This window comes from Gallus gallus, chromosome 25 (assembly GCF_016699485.2).
Source record: "Gallus gallus isolate bGalGal1 chromosome 25, bGalGal1.mat.broiler.GRCg7b, whole genome shotgun sequence".
NCBI lineage: Eukaryota > Metazoa > Chordata > Aves > Galliformes > Phasianidae > Gallus > Gallus gallus.
This window is the reverse complement of record NC_052556.1, coordinates 1,033,879-1,048,626: the sequence shown is the minus strand read 5'-3', so window position 1 is coordinate 1,048,626 and position 14,748 is coordinate 1,033,879. Positions and strand designations below refer to the sequence as shown.

Genomic DNA, 14,748 nt, shown 5'->3' with positions numbered 1-14,748 from the left:
GCTGCGTCCCCATCAACGGGGTGGTTTGGTGACACGGAGATACATTTGGAATCTTTTAAATTTATTTGTGTTCCCGTCGCCCACGCGCCAATCCTTCCACCACCCCCCCCCCGCACTGGGCCACGGGTGGTAGCGCCTCACCTCCGCGCATGCGCAGCCCAGCGCGCGCCAGGCCGAGCGCCGAGCGCATCCACCGCCCTGCTGCGCGGGGGGGGGGGGGGGGGGGGGGATGCGGGGGTGGGGGGGGAAGGGCGCGATTGAATTCAAACCCAAACAACCGCACGGAGCCGGGGCCGCCGTACCGCGCCGCTCCCAGATCGGGCCGGGGCCGCGGCCGCCCCCCCCCCCCCCCCCCGCACCGCGGTGGGGGCCGCCCGCACCTCCCTCCGCGCGCTGCTCTCTCTCTCCCTCCCTCCCTCCCTCTCTCTCTCTGACCCCCCCCCCCCCCCCCCCCTTTTTTTTGTGTGTGTGTGTGGTTTTTTTTTTTTCCTCCCGCCGCGTTCCCGCTCCCAAACTTCACGCCGGGCCCCCCCCGCGGCCCGCAGCCGCCACCATGTCCCGCTCCCACCGGCAGAAGGAGTACAAGTGCGGGGACCTCGTCTTCGCCAAGATGAAGGGCTACCCCCACTGGCCCGCCCGGGTAAGTGAGGGCGGGGAGGGGAATGGCGGGGGGGGCGCTGCGTGATATTACTTATTTCATTTCATTTCATTCCATTCCGTTTTATTCCTTTTGTTGTTACCCCCTCCCCCCCCCCCCCCCCCCTTCCATTTTGCCTGACCCTGTTTCGTTCCATTCGATCCTGTCCCCGCGTTCTGCCCGATTCCGTTCCATCTCCCCTTCTGTTTGATTTCTCCCCTCGTTCCTCTCGGGAGCAGCCAACCCCCCCCCCCCCCCACGGCCGCAGGTGTGTGCGGAGGTTCTCCACGTGCCCCCCCCCCCACCTCCACGTTGCGTGACCCCGGGGCCTTTTGGAGGGGGGGCGGCCGAAGTTTCACATGTGGGCTTCCCCCCCCCCTCCCCCGGTACCACTCTGCCCCTTTATTTGGAGAGGCAGCACCGAGGGGAGCCCACCCCATAGCGTTTCTTCTCCATTTTCCCCCCCAGGCCTGGATTCAGCCCCTGGGCCCCCAGCACCGCTTCCTTGCTGCCCCCCTCCGCCCCCTCCAGGCCCTGGCTCGTTGTTGTGGGGCTCAGAACGGCGTGGGTTCCCCCCCCCCACCCCCCCAGCCAACTTTGGGTCGGTTTATGGTGGTTTTGTTGGCCAGGCTGCAGGGAGAGGCACTCACTCGGGCAGCGGCCTGGCAGCACACAGCCAAAGCGGCCATGGGGAGGAGGGGCAGCCTGCAGGGGCCCTCTGTCTGCTCCAACCCTATAGGGGGGAGGACCATGGGGGTCTGTGAGGACATCACACAGGGCCTGGAGCACACACCACCAAGCCAAGGCCTTTCTGCGGCCTCACACCAGGCCAGACTCCTGCAGCCCAAATTAGCACAGGCCGGGGCGGTCGCTTGGGTTTCAGCCTCCATGGCCACGCTCGGCCTGGTCCTTGGGCCCACACCGGCCCCACTGCGGGACCAAACTGCCCGCCCTCCCTGACCCCATCACTTGCCCTGGCAGTATGAACAGAGCCGTGACTAATGGGGACGCTCCCGTCCCCTCCAGCCACTCGCTGGGGTTTTTTGTTTTCCGGCTCCCGGAATATGAAGCAGGTGTGGCCGGGAGGTGGCAGCTCCTTCCCCTCCCTGGGGAAGGGAGAGGTGCTGGGGCTGTTTTCCTGGCGCATGCTATGGGGGCTGCCCCCTGAAATATAAGTGCTGTGAGCACCGAGCGTGTTCCATTGACACCCGTATACAGAAACTCTCAGTGTGGCCTCTATAGAGAGGCTGCATTTGGAGGGAAAGCTGAAGTACAACAGCTGGGAGATGACACCAGCAGTGAGGACAAATATGGCCCACCTTTATGCTGTCCCTACAGGGTCCTAATAGGGCACCCCTCTTGCTCACAGCCCATTACTGTCAGTTGCTCGGGTTGGATGCTGCCCCAGGCCCCTGCTCCCCATCACTCCACAACAGCTGGGAGGATGGGGGCTGCGTGTGCTTGGATGAGGCCCTCCTGCGCTGGCAGCAGGAGCTGGGGCTGCCCCAGGGGGACAAGAGAAACCTGTGCCTGGCATCGTGCCACTGAGCTGCAGCAGCTTCCCTTAGGACATGGGATGCATGAAAACTGCCTCCCTGTGGGCTTGACTGATTAATCCCCCCTTCCCCACCTTAGTCACAATCCTGTTTCCATCACTGGGGAAACTGAGGCAGAAACCAACGTCTGCCGGGTTTCTGCATGTGTTGTCCCAGGCTCTGGGCACTGGTTGCAAAGTCCAGGTGCCAAGGTCGAGTGCAGAGTCCGTGCAGGGTACGTGCTTGTCCTGCCCCAGCTGTTCTCCAGAGCTGTCCCTCCTGTCCCACCCCCTCGTTTTGGGCCCCCCCTGTGTCCATGTGCAAAGAACAGGCCAGTGACACCATAGCACCCCATCCTGGCCCAGTGAGGACCGGGATGGACAAACAGACATCGATGCTATGGCCGAGCACCATGTGGGCTCCAAATGCTGAAGGGTTTCCCAACAGCCCCAGCACCCGCCTGTGCTGTTGGCATCCAGTCTAGCTATCTTGACTACATCCCCTTATCTCCCTGCCCCTGCTTCTTCCCCACCCGCTGCTGTGAGTAGAGATGTTCTGGGAGGGTTGGGTGAAAAAAGGCAGATAAGAGGCTGCCACCCGTTGGGTTCCACCCACGAAGTGAGTCCGCGCCCTTTCTGGTTACCCACACAGTTACCAGAAGTCCATGGGGTCCCTGCCATGGGCTGCATTGTGCTTCTTTGCCCAGCCACGACCTTGGCCAAGGACGGATCCTGGTACAGGGATGTGGCACCGTGCGCCAGAGGGCTCTGGGACAATAGGGTCCCTGTCCCTGCTGGGGGATGTCCCACAGGGCGAACACTGGGGGCTGAGCCACCATGTGCAGCACCACAAGCACAGCCTCTCCTCAGGGATGGAGGTTTTAAGAATATCTGGGCCCACTTGCAAGGCGCTGTGGCCGCGCCAGAGCCGTATCTGCATCATGTTATCCTCAGCAGGGTGAAGTAAACCTGTAAAGGGCCCTTTTGAATGGGAAAAGGTGAAGCCATTGGGGTGGCACAGCTGGGATATTCCCACAGGAGCGGGGAAATAGTGTGTCCTCACCTGGACCTGCTCCCCTTGGGGCTGATGGGGCCTTTCGTGCCACGGCTGAGGAGAGACCTGTGGAAACATGATGTGTGGCTGAGTGTCCCTCAGCGTGGGGCTGGGCAGGCTGGCCAGCTGCCCTCTGAATCAGATTTTCTCCTCTGTTCCATCAGCGCTGCAGGCGGGGGTCCAGCACCATGGTGTGAGGCCAAGCTCTGCACTGTCAGGAGCTGCTCACTCCATCCCTGCCCCAGTTCCTCTGCTGTGTTTGTAAAATGGACCTAGGTGTAATGCAACCCTCAGAGTGCTTTCACACATGGGATGTGTCCTTGGGGCTGGGGGTGCTGGATGGAGACATCCCATCCCTCCTGGCCACCCCCAGCCCAGAGCTGTGCCAGCATTGTCACCTGGTGCAGTCCTGTGCCTCAGCTCTTGGGCTTCTCAGGATATTTCCAGCAGAACCCCCTCTGCCAGCTCTGGCATCGAGTGCTGCAGGTTGCTCCAGGACCACATCTGAGATGTGCCAGGAGAAAGGGAACAAAAAAACCCAACTGGCAGCCCTGTGGGAGCCCCACACCAGCATGGCACCTGGGGAAACTGAGGCTCAGCACTGATGTTTGGCAAAGGTCGTGCCATGAGTCAGCAGCACGCTGGCAGCAGTATGCAGCACTAGAGCCAGCGATCTCACCCTGCCACCCTTCTCCACTTCAAGACCCCCAACCCTCCTTCTCTCCTTCCACCTCCCTTTGAGGCTTCCTTGGGAATTTATGGCTGCGCTCGTGCTGGCTCAAGCCGGGGTTATTTTTAGACTCTATAAAAAGCTGCCAGAGCCACTTTGTGCTGTGCTCCCGCGTGGTGCGCTGGGAATATTCACGCTTGGTGAATTGGCACCTGCCGGCGGGGCCGTGCTGGCTGCTCGCCGAGTTGGGGGCTCACAGAGCTCCAGGCAAGCTGGGGTGTTTTGGCCGCTGCCACAAGGGCTGGGTTGGAGCTGTTCTTCCTGCGTGCAGCCACGATTTTGCTGAGCTAAATGTGTCTGAGCCAGTCTAGACAAGAGCTTACGGCGAACGCTTCTCGCTGTCCCCTCGGGTGCCCACAGTGCTGCCACAGGGATGCAGCTTCGCATCAGGCTGCGATGCCCTGGCTGGATCCAGGTGTACTGGGGTGCCTGTCCAGCCCAGGGTTGCCATAACCCTTGTGTTATCTGCTGGTTTTGCCCCCCGTGCTGCTGGCTGGTGGGTGAATTCCTGAGGAATAAGGCTAAGAGGTGGCACACGATGGCCCAGACACCCATGTTCTAACCAGTGGGCGATGTCCTATCACTGTGCCCTCCTCAGCCCTCACCCATTTCTCCATGTCGTACAGATTGACGAGATGCCAGAAGCTGCAGTAAAATCTTCCTCCAACAAATACCAAGTCTTCTTCTTTGGGACCCATGAAACGTGAGTGGGGCTGTGGTGCATGTGGGAGATGGGGTCAGTGGGGTCATAGATGGGACCCACTCTCTGTGGTCTGGGTCTCTGCAGAGGCCATGTTGCCAATGAGACCCTCCACAGCGGCTGTTACTCATTGCTTCCCCCTGAGCAGGGCATTCCTGGGGCCCAAAGACCTCTTCCCCTATGAAGAATGCAAGGAGAAGTTTGGGAAACCCAACAAAAGGAAAGGGTTCAGCGAAGGCTTGTGGGAGATCGAGCACAACCCAACTGTCAAAGCCTCCGGGTACCAGGTGGGCGACATCCCCCTGTGGCCACCTCCTGCCCTGCTCCCTGGTTGCCCTGTTGTCCCCCTCCTAAGTCCCCCATGTCTCCTCCCAGCCTACTCAGAAGAAGACCTGCCCTGAGGACGCTGAGCCAGAGCAGGAGCCAGAGGGTGATGGGGAGAAGAAGGGCAACGCAGAGGGCAGCAGCGATGAGGAGGGGAAGCTAGTGATCGACGAGCAATCCAAGGAGAAGAATGAGAAAGCCGGGATCAAGAGGAAAGCAGAAGATGTTTTGGAGGTAGGAAGGGGATGGGGACATGGTCAGGGGGCACTAGGGCTGGGCTGAGCCTATCTCTCCCTGCCTAGGACTCCCCCAAGCGCACCAAGGAGATGGAGGGGCAGGAAGCAGAGAAGAAGACAGACAACGAAGAGGCCCCCAAGGAGGAGCCGAAGCCCAACCCAGCCGAAGAGGAGAAGGAAAAGAACAGCGACGCTGCCAGCGTGCCGGATGCCAATGAAGCCAAGCAGGAGGGCAAGGATAAGGCAGAAGAGGTCAGAGACCACAAGGAGAGGTGAGGGCAGTGAACGGGGTGATCCCAGTCCCCAAAATGCAGGCTCTCCTCTACCCACGTGGGCACTGGGGAGCAGCCCTGGCAGCAGGGTGGGAGTCCTGGTGCCGTGGGGTCCATCACCGCGTCTCTTCTTGGCCATTGCAGCCTGTAGTGGCCTCCCCGGCGAGCTGATCTCCCGCTGCCCCTACCCTGCTGGGCTCCCGGGGTGTTGCCCCATCTCGCCCTCGTCGCCTCGTCACGTCCACGGCTCCGGAAACAGGAAACAAACAGAAAATGAAATTCAAAAAAAAAAAAAAAAAAAAAAAAAAAAAAGAAAGAAAGAAAGAAATGAAGAGAAACCCAGTAATGAGAACCCCTGAACCGACCGACCCGCATCTCCTGGCCCTGCCGTCGCGGGGCGCATGCTTTGTATTAGTGATTTCTAGGGGGCTGATCAGTTGATTTGAAATAAAAGCGATTCATGCCTTTTTAAAGTGCTTCTGCCTGCGTTTCCCTCCAGGGTTGTCGGCCCCTTCCTTCCCCTTTGGGTCATTTTGCGTACTTGGTGCCAGAAGATCTGAAGGAAGCACATATGGGAATGGAGGTGAACTTAGAAACAGCTGGAAGAGGGGAAAAGCTGATGGGAGGGGAAAAACTGGTGGGAGGTGATGGGGGCCCTGGGCTGCCACCCTGACCCCCGGGGAGCTATAGTAGAAAACGTAGCCCTGGCCAGGCTCCTGCACCATAGGCAGAGCTGGGCTCGCAACCGCTCTGCTCGCTGCTGCTCCACTCGAGCCCCTCTGTCCAGGACCTCCGGTGGGGCAATGGGGGCCGTGGGAGGCGGCTGGAACTACAGCTCCCAGCGTGCCCCGCGCGGCCACCCACGTGATCACTCCGCCCAATCGCGGCCGCTTCCGGGATGCACCGCGCCAGAGGCGGGGAGAGAGACGCGGCTCCCGGCGGGCGCTGCGGTGCGGGCGGTCCCGGGGGGGCTTAGGGGGGGTTTGGTGGGGAGGGCGGCGCTGCGGGTACGACCCCTGTCCGGTGCCCCCAGCCCTGGCACCATGCGCCTTTCGGCTCTCCTGAGGCTGGCAGCCCCGCCTAAGCTGCCCAAGGGTTACCGGCACGGCACCTGGCGGCCCGGCACCGCAGCCGAACGCCTCCGGAACCCCCCGGGGCAGCGCCGCAAGAAGATCTTCGTGGAACCCATCAGCAGAGAGGATTGGAAGGTGTTCCGCGGTGACACGGTGAGCACGCGGCACAAAGCCCGGGGTAAGTGGGTGGGGGAGGCCCCGCTGACCCCCCCCCCCCCCCCCCCAACCCTGTGCAGGTCCAGGTGCTGACCGGGAAGGACGCGGGGAAGCAGGGGATGGTCACCCAGGTCGTACGCGCCCGCAACTGGGTGGTGGTGGAAGGGCTGAACACGGTGAGTGTGGAGCGCGGAGGTGACCCCGCACGCATCCCAGTGGGCGCGGAGCAGCCTTAACCCTGCCCTGTCCCGCAGCACTACCGCTATGTCAATAGGGATGCCAAGTACAGCAGCACCTACATCGCCAGCGAGGCCCCCCTGCTGCTCAACCAGATCTCCCTGGTGGACCCTGAGGACCGGTAAATTCGCACGGGGAAGCGGGGAGACCGCTGCTGGCTTCGGGGCTGACCCTCTCACACCCTTTGCCCACCAGGAAGCCGACAGAGGTGGACTGGAGGTACACAGAGGAGGGCGAGCGCGTCCGCGTCTCGCTACGCACCGGCCGCATCATCCCCCTCCCCCTGTGGCAGCGCCGGGACGGCATCGTTCCTGAGCAGTGGATCGGTGAGGGGATGGGGGGTGGCTGTGAGCTGCGGCACCCAGAACGTGCTTGGAGGCTCAGCGCCGTCCCCTCCACCCGCAGATGGCCCCAAAGACACGTCGGTGGATGACGCGCTGGACAAAACCTACACGCCGTCCCTAAAGACCTTTGAGGAGGAGATTATGGACGCCATGGGGATTGTGGAGACACGCAGGGCCAAGAAGTCCTACTGGTACTAAATCCTCCGTGGGACTTGGCCTGGAGCTGCGTTCTGTGCTCCAAGGGCAGCGGTTTGCAATAAAGATGCCCCTTTATTTTTTCATGGCTGTGGTGCTCTTTGGCAGCTCTGGGTCACATTGTCAGGATGCAGACTATCCTGCTGTGCCCCCTCCCCTCCTGCCCGCTCAGTCCAAACTTCGCACTGTGTAAAACCAGGTTTTATTGTAGCTCGTGCCTCACAGCCAGCAACTGGGCACCCATCAGTCCCCACAGCATTGCTCAGCCCTGCCCCTGCCCGGAGGGCTCCACTCCACCCCTCACCGTGTCTTCGTCCTCGCGGATGTCCTTGTCCAGGCCTGACAGCACTGCATCCAGTGGCACCCGCGCGGCCACCAGCACCAGGTTGCGTGGGGAGAACCGGGGGTTGAAAAGGGGCACAAGGGCACACTGGAAACCTGTGGACAAAGGGATGGTTGGCACCTGCAGGGCTCCACAGCCCCCTACCCTGCCAGCACCCACCTTGCTCCCGCAGGTACAGTAGGCGATCGAGCAGGATGAGGGTCTCCACCAGTGGGGCCAGCAGCAGCACCAGGCTGAAGAAGGCAACCACCTTGTGCTGCTGACACAGCATGGCGCACACTGACTCTGAATCCAGAGGCACGGCGGCCGAGTCCAGCCCCACAAGGGTCAGCCCCAGCCGGGCATATCTGTGGGTTAAAGCCATGTCAGTCCCACAAGTGCCCAAGGAGGATGCCAGGAGGGGATTGAAGGGGCACCCACCCCATACGCACTCGGGGAAGCTGAGTGTGTGGGCTTTCTTCACTGTCTGCACTCCCAGGTGCTTCTTGCTGGGGTCAGCTGCCTGGATGAGGGTCTCCAGCACAGCACGGTAGCAGTGAATGCGCAAGCATTCACTGTCCCTGCGCAGCCGCTCTGTGTACTCCTCCACTGCATGGCATGCAGCCTCACGAGCCCGGTAGGACAGCGTGTGGCCAGGCAGCCCAGCCACCCAGGTGCTCAGTGGGTAGCCCGGAAGGCTGGGGGCAGTTGGTTCAGGGCACGTGGAGAGCTTCATATAGCAGCAAGCTGCTGAGGTGACGGCAGCCACCTGGGGGCTGTGGGCAAAGTGACGCAGGAGGGCCACACTGAGGTCCCCGCAGGCATGAAGCCCCGTCAGCAGTACCTGCTCGCTATCCACGGGCCCAGCCAGTGGGTTCCTGGCAGCAAGGGCTGGCCCTGGAGTGGGGGCCAGCAGGAACTCCTGCCCAGGTGCCTGCGGGTCCAGCCAGCCAGCCACATGTTGAGGGCGTCGGGGACAAAGGGATGCAGGATCTGTAGGGTCTGGGGTTGTGTTTGGGTGGCGTTGGGAAGGTGGCAGCCTCCTACTGTAACCCCGTGCCTGGGCTTTCTCCAGCTCCCGCAGCAGCTCCTGGTCGAAGTGCTCTGCCAGGCTGACCAGGCGGCCGTCACCCTCTACGGCAGTGACGGACAAGCCAAGACTGAAGGCCAGGAAACGTGAGAGGTGGCCCTGGAGGGGGGACGGGAGGATAAGGGGACATGCTTGTGTGGGGGACATCCCTGAGGGTCACCTCACAGCAGCCTCTTCCTACCTGCCCTGCACCCACATCCACCACACGGTCACAGCCGGTGGCCTGGCTCAGCCGCTGCAGTACCTGTGGGGAGAGGGGACCGTGGATTGACAGGGAAGCTGTGAGGTGATACCAGGGGGAGAACCGGGGCACCCACCTTGCCCAGGCACCGGATCTCATGCTGCTTCTTGGGCTTGACATGGCGGCGCAGCAGTGGGTGCAGGTGGGGGCTTTGGCAGGGTGGGTGTGGGGTAACCCCCAGCTGCCCCCGAGGAAAGGAGAGAGCACGGGTGGCAGCAGTGAAAGCCAGCAGGGAGAGTGGCCACACCGTGCCCTGCCCCACAGTGCCCCCAGTCCCCAGCAGCATGGCTGCCAGCTGGGGGGGGTCTGCCACTTCTAGGGCTGCCTGCCAGGCCGGTGGGAGCTTTGCCCACAGCCCCTCAGTGAAGAAGTCCTGTGGGGAGTGAGAGTTGCTGGACGCAGGGCTGGGGACACGCTGGGGACGTGGAGGACGTGCTGGGGACACTCACAATGATGTAGGAGTCGAGGAGGGGACGGTACAGCGATAGAAGGCGGACAATGTTTGCTGCTCGTTGCTGCTCCCAGTGCAGGGGGGGGGCGGGGGGCACCTGCCATGGCCTTGATGTCACGCTGTGATGTCACCTGAAGGTGCAATGTCACTCAGAGACCCCTCCTCTCGGGCCATGGCATCACCCAGGGATGCCAACCCCCTGCCTGTCCATGACCTCACAGAGCCACAACATCCTTCAGTGCCACGCCACGGGGGCTGTGACGCCATCCATAGCCACAGCTCTTTACCTGCACCCGTGACATCACCGATCCGTGACATAACAGGGTCGCGATATCAAGACGTGAGCCAGACCCCCCAACCCATGAACTCCTGGGCCATAGAGACGCCCCTCCCGCAGGCCAGAGCGGCCCCATGCGCCACTCACCGCCCGGCCCCTCCGCCTTCCCGCCGCGCCGCCGCGCATGCGCAGCCGCCCGCTGGGCGCCCAGGGAGCATGCGCAGTTCTGCCGTCACCCCACTGCGCAGGCGCACGGGGCCGCGCGAGGGTGCTGCGCATGCGCCTAACTGCAGGGGCGCTTCCGTTGCCGGCAGTTTCCGCTTCCGTTGGCGGTGGGGGTGGGGGGGGGGTGTTGGGCGCCGCCGGCTTCAGCATGTCGGACCTCATCCTCAACGTCACCTTTGGGGTCGTCGAGCCCGCCCGCCGCGCCCCGGCCGGGAACCGCAAGCACAAGAAATTCGTGAGGCGACGGCATTTGGAGCGGAAGCGTGCGCTCGAGCGGAAACAGCGCCCGGCGGCCCTCCAGCTCGGAGGGGGCTGCCCAAGGAAGCGCGGCGGTAGAGGCCGCAGGAAGAGGAGGCCGGAGGCGGGCGGCGGGGAGCGGGAGGAGCACAAAGAGCACGAAGGAAAAGATCCCCCCGGGTCCTCCGGCGGCACCACGCAAGAAACGGGCACCAAAAGGACACAGGGAGCAAAAAAAGCCGCTAAGGGCCCGGTGCGAGCCACCGGGCTGCCCCCACCGCCCAGCAAGCTCGTGGCTATCGACTGTGAGATGGTGGGCACCGGGCCCGGCGGGTGCACCAGCTCCTTGGCCCGCTGTAGCATTGTGGGCTATGAGGGCGACGTGCTGTATGACTCCTACGTGCGGCCCACGGAGCCCATCGTGGACTACCGCACCCGCTGGAGCGGCATCCGCAAGAAGCACATGGTCAACGCTGTCCCCTTCTGCAAGGCCCAGCGGGAGGTGTGATGTTGGGGGCGGTGTGGCCATGGGGCAGGGAAGGGGGACTGTGTTCCTGGTGGGCTTTGAGGGCTGTCTGTGGTGGTTGGGGGCTGCTGAGGATATGGTATCTTGGTGGGGACTGCCCACATCCCAGTCCCCATCCTGCAGCAGAGGGGATGTCATCCCATGCCTCTGCTGCTCCCATTCAGTCCTACATCGTAGCCCTAAGCTGTGATTCCCACTGGTAGCGGGGTAGATCCATGCTACTGGGCATGAGCACCACTCTGCTGTGGGGCAGGACCCTCCAGTGTGCAGCATGGTGCACTGGGGCCTGCTCTAATGCTCCCTCCTTTCCTCCCCAGATCCTGAAGATCCTCTCTGGAAAGGTGGTGGTTGGCCATGCCGTACACAACGACTTCAAGGCTCTCAAGTACTCCCACCCCAAAGAACTCACCCGTGACACATCCAAAATCCCCTTGTTGAACCAAAAGGGTGGGTTCCCCGAGAATGTCGCCATCTCCCTGAAGCGCCTCGCCAAGGAACTGCTGCACAAAGATATCCAGGTCTGCTGCTGGCTCTCTTTCTCACTCCTCGTCTCAGCAGCTGCCACAGGAGACTGCTGTGAAGCTACTTCTGGGGCAAGAAATTCCCCAGTGTCCCCAAAAAGCATGGGGAACAAACAGGCAGTGTGAAGGGGCTGTGGGGAGTGTGCAAGAGCAGGAAGGTTTGCCCTGCTTGTTTGTATTCTGTGCTCAGGTAGGGGATGGAGGTGTGTTGTGTCCCATCCTGGGTCTGGGGAATCCCAAGGTCAGTCACTGCCTTGTACCTCGGTCTCTTCCCTGGAGGGCCTCTTACAAGAGCAGCTTAGCTGCAGAGCCAGCAGCTGAGAATGTTGCTGGGGCTTTTTCATTCTCAGCAGTGCCCTGGGCTGTGCCAACCCTTTGTCACTGTCCCCAACAGGTTGGCAAAAGCGGACATTGTTCAGTGGAGGACGCCAGGACCACCATGGAGCTGTACAAGGTCGTGGAGGCAGAGTGGGAGCAACACTTGATGAAAGAACAACACTCTAAGCAGGAGTGACTGCCCCCACAGTCCATCCCAGACCTCATGGGTCACAGAGCGTTGAGCCAGTGGGAGGAAGAATAGGATGGAGCAGAGGCAGCAAGTGCTGTGGGGCACTCTAGCTCACTGGTAGTAGGGATAGTGGCATTACCAAGTTATGACTGTTCTTTCTCCCTACTCTGAGCATTGCATGTGCCTTTGTTATACTGTGCTCTGTACCCCATCAGAGATGTGGGGAGAGCAGGGGCCACCTGTGCCTTCTGGGGGTTCTATCCAGTCCCAGAGCAGTTCTGGGCTGTCAGAGCCCTTTGGGACCTCAGTCATGTTGGGGTGCCCAAGCCTGGCTGTACCAGGAAAAGCATTCCTGGGAGGGCAGCTGGGGGACCCTTGTGGATGGGTTCTGCCCAGCTGTGGGCAGAGAGGGGACAGGGACAGCTCTGGGTGTGGCACTGGGGCCGCACCAGCTGGGTTCATCCTGGGCACAGATCCAGACCCAGGGAGCAACCCCTCACCCTCAGGCCAGTTGCCTCCCATGTTTCACAACTACCTCTGACAAGGACCAGCAGGAGCCACGACTGCCACAGGGCTCCAGGACTGAAGCGGGCTGAGGCAGGTCCCGCCAGCTGGGAAGTCCCCACGCACCTGGGAGCTGCTCCACCACGGGATTTGAGTGCTGTCTTCCTCTTTGCGTAAGTGCTGCTGCGGGGGCTGGGGTGGGACCACTGTCCCCATCTGTCTGTCTGTGCCACTGGGGACGCTGTGTCCTTTACAGACACCTCTGAACGCCGACATGTATTTGTTTGCTGAACTCTTGAATGTGCCCCAAGTTCTCGGTCTGCTCTGGTTAGCCCACCGTGGGAGCTGCTTTGAAGTGAAATGTTTATGTTCAGAATGCCCATTAAAAAGAAATGAGTAACAAGACCTTCCTTTTGGCTGCAGGGCCCTGGGGAAGGTGCTTAGCCCTGAGTGCACAGGAAGCAGTGCAGCCTGCACCCGTGGGGCGTATGACAACCGTGTCTGTCCCCCTGCGTTCCAAATTGCCAAGCATGGCTGTGTATGGAGCAACAGGGGAAGAAGGAGGCACTTCCCACATCTCCAGCTTGCAGGCTCTGCATGAAATCTTGATGTTGTTTGAAATCAAAGCAGCTCAGGAGGGGGCTGGGGAAGGGCTTGCCGAGGAGCAGGCACCAGCCTCGACAAGATCAGTCCCAAAATGGGTTGAGCGAAACTGCAGGCACAGGCTGCTCCCCCACCTCTAAATCTTGTTTCTTGTGACCCCATTTTGGGGCCAGGGCTGCACAGACAGGGGAGAGGGATGGAGCTCTGCTGCTCTGCCCTCTGGGCTCTGAGCAGACCTCTGGAGCCTGGGGTGACTACTGTCAGCTGTCACCCACCACCTGCCAGCAGCTGCTTCGTGCTGACATTTCCTGTGCCTCTTCTTGCCCAGGTATGAGCCAGTCCTGCACGGGGCTCTGTGCAGTTCCAGCAGTATTGGGACTGGTGTGCAGAGTCCAGGCTTCCTCCCCTTATTTTGGGCTCTGTGGACAGAGCTGTCCCCAGCTGGGGACCCCTCATCTGCACCTGAGCCTTGTCGTGGAGAGAGACTGGGAGTGGAGGAGTGGAGGGGCTGGGGGGGCAAAATGGGTCCTGACTCCAGCGCTGCTGGGCTTAAGCTAGGTTGTGCTCTCTCTTCTCCTTAACGGCAGGATGAAAACATCACACTGGCACTGTCCCTAGCTGGTGGATGTGCTGTGCCCAGGGCAGAGTGGGCTGGGAACCAGCTGGATCTTACTTACCCTTGAGCCCCCACTGCTGCTATTCCTTTGGCCATGGGCTCCGCTGGGGTGGCAGCAGGAGAGAGCCTCGGCCCTCACTCCCTTCCCTGCATGAGGAGTGGGGCAGCCAAAACCAACATGCCCAACCCAGGCTGCTATCCTTCTGCACCTCCTCCATCACCACAGCTCCAGAGGGTGGGCGCTGCCAGAGTGGTGCCGGTGCTGAGCAGACCCTGGGAGTGCAGCCAGCCTGGCCGGTGCATCCCCATGCGTAGCAGGATGCGACGGGCCTGAATGCACGTCACATTTTCCAGTGTTTCGGGGTGTTTATGCCTTTATGCTCAGCTCTCAGCATGTCCCAGGCAGGGATAAGGGGTGGGAGCAACAATCGTGGCCGGAATAAAGCACTTCCCAACCTCCAGATGTTTGGCTGCGTGACGAGAGCGGCCGAGCGAGAGACGCTCGTTAAAAATCTGCTGGGTTTGGGGATGTCTGGGTCACCAGGGGAGGACAGTGGGGCCCTGGTGCAAGGGATAGGGCCAGACAGCAAAGACCAAGGGGGAATTCTAGGGGGACCCCTTCATTTTGTGTTTAAACACTGAGGTTTTAACCCCTGTGCCAGTGAGGGATGCCCAAACCATGCAGTGGGGGGGGGGGGGGGGGGGGGGGGGTGGAGGAGCGGGCAGCACGTTACCAAGCAGCCATGCACACGTGTGCCTCATGCAGCATGTGTCCATCGCAGAGCTGTTGTGGCCCCGAGCACAAAGGAAGGTGAGGAGGCATTGGAGAGGCCGGGAGCCTTTGTGTCTGGCTGCGTTTGGAAGCAATTAAAGTGGGGTGGGAGTTTACAATCTGGGTTATAAATGGCCGACCGTTAAGAAGTTTTTAACGTCTGGAAATGAGAACCATGCGGTCCGGCCCCATCTTGTCAGCAGATGCTGGGTGAGCCCCTGCTTAATGGAGCTCCTGGGGGGTCACAGCCTGGGGATGGGGGCTCCCAACGGGGACCACGGTGAGGTCCCATGGGTGCTGTGCTCCCTGTGAGGGGCTCAGGGCCGTCGTTGTGGTCACTCCACACGCATGGGGGCACTGGGG

At 61.5% G+C, this 14,748-nt stretch overlaps 4 protein-coding genes across 8 annotated transcripts; 3 read left to right on the top strand and 1 right to left on the bottom strand.

Moving 5' to 3' along the window:
* Positions 1-543: 543 nt before the first annotated feature.
* On the top strand, positions 544-5,960 carry HDGF (hepatoma-derived growth factor). Its single transcript, XM_001236426.7, has 6 exons — positions 544-640; positions 4,582-4,658; positions 4,804-4,942; positions 5,031-5,213; positions 5,282-5,487; positions 5,632-5,960. Exons 1-6 carry the CDS (start codon positions 554-556, stop codon positions 5,636-5,638), a joined length of 699 nt encoding a protein of 232 aa, XP_001236427.2. The 5' UTR covers positions 544-553; the 3' UTR covers positions 5,639-5,960.
* MRPL24 (mitochondrial ribosomal protein L24) lies at positions 5,694-7,578 on the top strand. 2 transcript variants are annotated; one of them, XM_046903985.1, is made up of 6 exons: positions 5,694-6,437; positions 6,521-6,713; positions 6,797-6,892; positions 6,971-7,074; positions 7,149-7,279; positions 7,359-7,578. In XM_046903985.1, the coding sequence occupies exons 2-6, from the start codon at positions 6,531-6,533 to the stop codon at positions 7,493-7,495; spliced, it is 651 nt and encodes a 216-aa protein (XP_046759941.1). In that variant the 5' UTR covers positions 5,694-6,437; positions 6,521-6,530; the 3' UTR covers positions 7,496-7,578. The 2 variants fall into 2 exon arrangements, with proteins under 2 accessions (XP_046759941.1, XP_015153911.3); XM_015298425.4 differs by having other exon boundaries at positions 5,694-6,713.
* Positions 7,579-7,675: 97 nt separating this feature from the next.
* Positions 7,676-10,248, bottom strand: RRNAD1 (ribosomal RNA adenine dimethylase domain containing 1). The gene is made up of 7 exons (XM_040652450.2): positions 10,021-10,248; positions 9,595-9,723; positions 9,222-9,518; positions 9,086-9,148; positions 8,267-9,003; positions 7,995-8,182; positions 7,676-7,930 (listed from the first exon to the last, which is right to left on the bottom strand). Exons 1-7 carry the CDS (start codon positions 10,246-10,248, stop codon positions 7,755-7,757), a joined length of 1,818 nt encoding a protein of 605 aa, XP_040508384.2. The 3' UTR covers positions 7,676-7,754.
* ISG20L2 (interferon stimulated exonuclease gene 20kDa-like 2) lies at positions 10,214-14,074 on the top strand. Of its 4 annotated transcripts, none has more exons than XR_006932113.1 (4): positions 10,214-10,837; positions 11,179-11,379; positions 11,777-12,567; positions 13,585-14,074. XR_006932113.1 is itself a non-coding variant. In NM_001389640.2 (3 exons), the coding sequence occupies exons 1-3, from the start codon at positions 10,247-10,249 to the stop codon at positions 11,894-11,896; spliced, it is 912 nt and encodes a 303-aa protein (NP_001376569.1). In that variant the 5' UTR covers positions 10,214-10,246; the 3' UTR covers positions 11,897-14,074. The 4 variants fall into 4 exon arrangements, 1 of the variants encoding a protein (NP_001376569.1); XR_006932111.1 differs by having other exon boundaries at positions 12,818-14,074; XR_006932112.1 differs by having other exon boundaries at positions 12,651-14,074.
* Positions 14,075-14,748: the final 674 nt, after the last annotated feature.

Coding starts and splice junctions, on each gene's coding strand:
- HDGF (XM_001236426.7), top strand. CDS start 554: ATGTCCCGCTCCCACCGGCAGAAGGAGTACAAGTGCGGGGACCTCGTC. Junction 641..4,581: donor ACCCCCACTGGCCCGCCCGG/GTAAGTGAGGGC, acceptor CATGTCGTACAG/ATTGACGAGATGCCAGAAGC. Junction 5,214..5,281: donor AAGCAGAAGATGTTTTGGAG/GTAGGAAGGGGA, acceptor CTCCCTGCCTAG/GACTCCCCCAAGCGCACCAA.
- MRPL24 (XM_015298425.4), top strand. CDS start 6,135: ATGGGGGCCCTGGGCTGCCACCCTGACCCCCGGGGAGCTATAGTAGAA. Junction 6,714..6,796: donor AGGTGTTCCGCGGTGACACG/GTGAGCACGCGG, acceptor AACCCTGTGCAG/GTCCAGGTGCTGACCGGGAA. Junction 7,280..7,358: donor CGTTCCTGAGCAGTGGATCG/GTGAGGGGATGG, acceptor CTCCACCCGCAG/ATGGCCCCAAAGACACGTCG.
- ISG20L2 (NM_001389640.2), top strand. CDS start 10,247: ATGTCGGACCTCATCCTCAACGTCACCTTTGGGGTCGTCGAGCCCGCC. Junction 10,838..11,178: donor TCTGCAAGGCCCAGCGGGAG/GTGTGATGTTGG, acceptor TTTCCTCCCCAG/ATCCTGAAGATCCTCTCTGG. Junction 11,380..11,776: donor TGCTGCACAAAGATATCCAG/GTCTGCTGCTGG, acceptor TGTCCCCAACAG/GTTGGCAAAAGCGGACATTG.
- RRNAD1 (XM_040652450.2), bottom strand. CDS start 10,248: ATGCTGAAGCCGGCGGCGCCCAACACCCCCCCCCCACCCCCACCGCCA. Junction 9,149..9,221: donor AGATCCGGTGCCTGGGCAAG/GTGGGTGCCCCG, acceptor CTCTCCCCACAG/GTACTGCAGCGGCTGAGCCA. Junction 9,004..9,085: donor TGGATGTGGGTGCAGGGCAG/GTAGGAAGAGGC, acceptor TCCCCCCTCCAG/GGCCACCTCTCACGTTTCCT.